Raw genomic sequence first — 5,402 nt, 5'->3', positions numbered from 1 at the left:
ATATATATATTGTACATACATATATACATTTTATATATAAATGTGTATAAGCATTTATTTTTAAAATATTGTTAAACCGTAGAAATATTATATAATAAAAATAATATCAAATTGTCTATATACCCTTAATGACTCAAAGTGAGTTTGATATACTGATGTTAATGACAGTATAATTAGAAGCAATAATGATAATAATAAAAAAGTAATATACGATCAAATATACGTATAATATTATTCTTGAAATTATATAAATATTTGAATTATGAATATAAAAATGTATAGTTTTTAAAAAATTTAAATGAAATGATATTAAAATAAAAATCTTATCCTCAATTTTAAATGTCTAACTGTAAGTTACATTTTATTACATAATCCTCCGTATAAATTATTATGTAAGTAAAGCAAATAGAAACAATAAAAATCTTTCCTAGATTATTTTCATGAAATAAATTTAATTTCGAGAATAAGCTGTCACAGTTTTTGTTTGATTATTTACTACGGTCGAAGGAAAAGCTCCTTGCGCGTAAGGATAGCCAAGTAATTTTGCTGCCTCGATTTTTTAGTGAGATATTGGAAGTTTCTGCTGCTGCTGTCGGTGACACTCGATTTTGCGGAAGCAAACTTTCTATCTCCGCGATGCAGGAGACTGCAAATTTAAATTGGATTTCATTGTAATGACACTTATTGAGCCTAAATAAATTAAAAACACGTAGAGGATAGACTTTTAGTAATATTGTTAAACGAGAGATTAACGTATAATGGATCAGTGTACTGTCACGCGTAGATAAATTTCTATTCATGTTTTAAACAATGTTTGAAACAATCCGGAAATTTTAAACACATAAGATTTCATAAAACATGTTTTATGTAAAATTATTTTACTTAATTTTCTTAAACAGTAATAAGTGGAAAATCAATCAATACGTGAATAATACAAATAAACGAAAAAGTAAAGCCCTATTTGTTCAAAGCGGATCTTGATGCTTCATTAATATTATTAAATTGCTTATTTATTTAATTTTTTTTACAGTAAATTTATTTATAGTTTTTCAGCATATTAACATTTTTCTAATAGAATGCCTGATTGAGCATCAAATTATTAAAATTGCTTGTCAATTTAATTCGTGATATTACTACAGTAGTTTAATTGCGGTTAATAAGTCCGAAAAACCAATTCGACGCGCAGTTCAAATGATTACAAATATGCATGTATATATATATATATATATATATGCATGTACATATATAGTATATATAACAATTCAGATTGAATTATTTAAGTATTAAAGATCTAGCTTTGACCATTATGGCCATTCTATTTCTTATTGTTGAATTTTTTAATGTACGGTCTAGTAAGATTATTATTATTTATTTAATTTGTGATATTACATACTTTGATTTTAGTTTAGAACTGTGCTTCAAAACATTATATAATCTGTTCATGTATAGTTTGTACGAACTAAAATTGTAAAATCACGCAAATGTATATTATGTATATTATGTATATACATATACATATACATAATATATACATAATATAATATATTATAATATATACATTTGTATATTGAATTCAAATTTTAGTAGTTATTCTTTTTATATTTGATATATATACAATATATAGTAGCGTTATTATAGTTTTATATAATATGCTAAAACAGTTGTCGAAACAACGTTAATTTCCTGAAAATTATATCATACATGTCATGATTATTTGGTCGTTCGTGGTCGAATCTCGCAATGTTAATTTTGGCAAATTATTACATCCGATTCCATTAGACAATTTACGCATTTAACGCGCCACATATTTTACACGATTATCATTTACAAATTTTACCGTTGAATTGTATTGGCAACAAACCGTCGACTGTTACTCGATCCACTCGCTTAATTTCAGATCAGCCGAGCTACAGTCAATATTTTATGAGGCTTAATGAAAACTGTCAACGTGACGACAGCTTTGATAAATAAAGCCAGTTTTTACACCCGGCCGACGATACCAGTGGACGTTCTCTTCAAGTTTTAATGCATCGCCCGTTGCAACGAAATTAAATCGCTCATACGAAATAAAGCTCTAAGTTTCTTCATGTATGTGTAAACCCGATATCTATATATTTATAGATTATATGGTGATAAAGGGAAATATCATGCACTATTTCTGCTGAATCCTAAAGAAAAAAAAGAACAAAATCAGTAAGTAACATAAAGAAAGAAAAAAAATAGTACATAATTCTCTCTGGAAATACTTTTATACATCCATAAGGATTAAGTATTTATTTAAAAAAATTTATTTAAAAAAATAATTAAAAATAGAATCTAATTTGCAGCTTGATTGCCTACACGTACTATATTCTTTACTTTGAAAACACAAATTCTGTTTAAAAATACAAATTTTCTGCTTTGAAAATATGAATAATTTTGAATTTAGATTCGATTGAACAAAATTACATTGAAAATGACTATTGTACTTTATTTATAAGAAATAATAAAAATGCGAATAGGAAATTAATGGAGAAGAAATTAAGTTTAAATTAAGTTTTTTTTCTTAAGCGGGGAAATAAAAAAGTTATTTCTTAATTTAATCTTAGTATTTTTTAAAATCGGCAGATGGCATCAAAATCTATCTAAATTTTAGTATCTTATACAAGTTACACCTACAAGGAAACACAGAGAAGTGTTCTCTTTTGATTTTGATATTTTGAACTTTTAATATTTTGTAGTTTAAACTAAAATAAGGAGCACGTATTTTTTATATGTGGTTTAATCAATTATTCAAAAATTTGTGTAGCAACTATAGAAATTGCATTGAAAATTGTGATGCCAATTCTCTGCTTGACGTAAAAAAAATTTTAAAGAAAGAACTATTTCATTGATTTATAACTATATTTGATAGAATATGAATAAGGATAGATCCTACTCTTAAAAATCTTGAAATTTAAAATTGCATTATTTTTGTTGAGTAAATTTTTGAACAAATTAAATTATTATTAATACAATTTTATATATAAAAATTCCTTACAATTAATATTCCTTACAAATTAAGTACATCGGATGACATTTTAAAAGATACCATTTAATATTTTTGTCCAATTATCTACGCTTTCTCTTATGAGTTAATTATATATTGTATTAATTATATATTGCATTTTTTATTTATTCTGTTTAGACGCTACAATGCATCAGTTGGAGCCAGTTAATGGCCAACTGTAAGTACTAAATGAGACGTCATCCCTGAATTTATGAGGTGTCGTGACTTTACGGCAATATTTTGTAATTTATAGTTTTATATGATCGCATTACGTCCTGACAATTTCATGCAAATTGCAACACTTACTGTCAGTCATCGGATAGTTATCCATTAGCTATGTCTTATCCAACTATAATAGTTACAAAATTCTTGTAATTTATTACGACCACATATAAAAATTGAATAAAAAAAAAATCATGAATTTCTAAATTAAAAAAAAATATTTTGTGAACAAATAACGAGAAATTTAAAATAGTTGTGTGGATAATTAGTTGACTACCGTATTAATTGACATTATATTATTATCAATTGACATTTGCATGTTCATTTAAAAAAATCTAAAGATAAAGATTTGCACAAAATTGAAATTATTTAGATATTATTTGTAATTATTAAAGTAAAAGTATTATAAATAAACAAAATAAACAAAATAAATGGCGAAAAAGAGTCGTCGCATAATATATATAATATACGTCGTTTTACTTTTTATTTTATGTATTTATGACTATTATCTTTAATTATATATATTATGCGACGACTCTTTTTCGCCATTTATTTTGTTTATTTTGTTTATACATAAAGAGTCTTTACACCGCTGTTATTTAATTATAAATAAAAACACAATTTAATCTAGGTCAAAGATTTTTGATAATTTATAATAACCAAATCAACCATGTAATTGCGTTTGCCATTATTAATTAATTTTTGTTACTATGTTATAACTGTTTTATCAGTTAACATTTAATTATGTCTATCTGATTTGATTTTGCATAAACATAAATTAATTGAACATGAATTTTACATATTTTTTTATTAGTTACTATATTAATAGTTCATATAATACATTATTACGAATATATCTAGCAATTATTATTTTTCTGATATTGATTCTTTTTTAATTTTCTAAAATATTGTTAGTAATCACATGAATATTCTAGTTGTTATAAACATCTATACTATTCATATTTTTTTCTTTAAATGTCTTGTTACGAAATTAGAGGACTAACAAATATTATGAATTTCTTTTTCAGCCAACCATTTTTGGGACAGTAGCCTCGGACCTAAACCCCAAAGATGGGAACAGCCGAAAGGTGAGTTGTTATTTTCAAATATTTATCTTTATTATTTTATCGGTTGTATAATAATTATTATTCTAAGAGGAAACAATTTAAATGACGGTAACGAAGATTGTTTCTATATCAGACAACGTTAAAAAAATCCCAATAAAAGAGATTTTCATTTTTACTCGCTGTATCATCCTGGGGATCTTTTTGGCAGTCGTAATGAGTAAAAATTGCTGCTGAGTCTCTGGCTCTGTTCCGCTAATCGTTCCGAATAGAGCGGCTGGCTGCTCTAATTAAAAGTAATAGCGCTATCAAGTGGTCTACCTTATCCAGTGGTTCTCTCTCCACAAGATTCTAACAATTAAACCTAGTAAACTTTCCTTTTTTTAGTCGCTTATGCGGCATTTCTCGTAATCGAGGAATCATGTATTTTGTATAATAAGCGCTTGCGTAACTATAATATGCCTCTATTAAAATATACAAGTCAAATGTTTAAAAATTCATTGTTATAACAATAATTAGGCAATAATAGTATTCTAGAATTGTTGCTACCTCCTTTATCTATAAATTTATTGAAAAATTGATATTTTAATTAATTTTAATATAACTAAATTTGGATGTTTGTCATCGTTTAAAAATGAATTATTTATTTGATGGAACAATCGGAGTATTTCATGAAAGAATAAATTTTTTGAAGAAGAAATATCTCTGTCGCATTTCTATATAATATATAATGTCACTTATAACAAACGTTCCAACAAAACATGTCGGATCTAATATACCTATTACGTTTATAGTGTACGTAATAAATGTTCATAAAGATGATTAATAAATGAGTAATAAATAAATGAGTAATAATTTGTGTATATGTATATTATTACACCTCGCATGGTAATTGTGTAAGGCCACTTTGGACAGTAATATTCAAATATAGTAATCAGATATAGCGAGGTAGTACTAATCGTCGGATATACATAACTGGTTATACTTAATATTATGTTATTTATTAGGTTGATTAATTTTGTTTCACTAAATGTTAATATTATTGACTTTGTTTTCTCTGATTTTGTTTCTTGTTTTGTCAGATTTTT

General features: G+C 25.4%; 1 protein-coding gene across 1 annotated transcript in view; it reads left to right on the top strand.

The window, feature by feature from the left end:
* The window catches only part of LOC108757007, a 293,512-nt gene that overhangs the window by 108,982 nt on the left and 179,128 nt on the right, over positions 1 to 5,402 (top strand). Inside the window, exon 3 of the mRNA XM_018501233.1 lies at positions 4,279 to 4,338. Within this exon, the coding sequence (XP_018356735.1) occupies positions 4,279 to 4,338 (60 nt within the window). The remainder of the gene's footprint in view (positions 1 to 4,278; positions 4,339 to 5,402) is intronic.

Source organism: Trachymyrmex septentrionalis, unplaced genomic scaffold (genome assembly GCF_001594115.1).
Source record: "Trachymyrmex septentrionalis isolate Tsep2-gDNA-1 unplaced genomic scaffold, Tsep1.0 scaffold131, whole genome shotgun sequence".
NCBI classification, from domain to species: domain Eukaryota; kingdom Metazoa; phylum Arthropoda; class Insecta; order Hymenoptera; family Formicidae; genus Trachymyrmex; species Trachymyrmex septentrionalis.
This window is presented reverse-complemented; position numbering and strand designations above follow the sequence as displayed.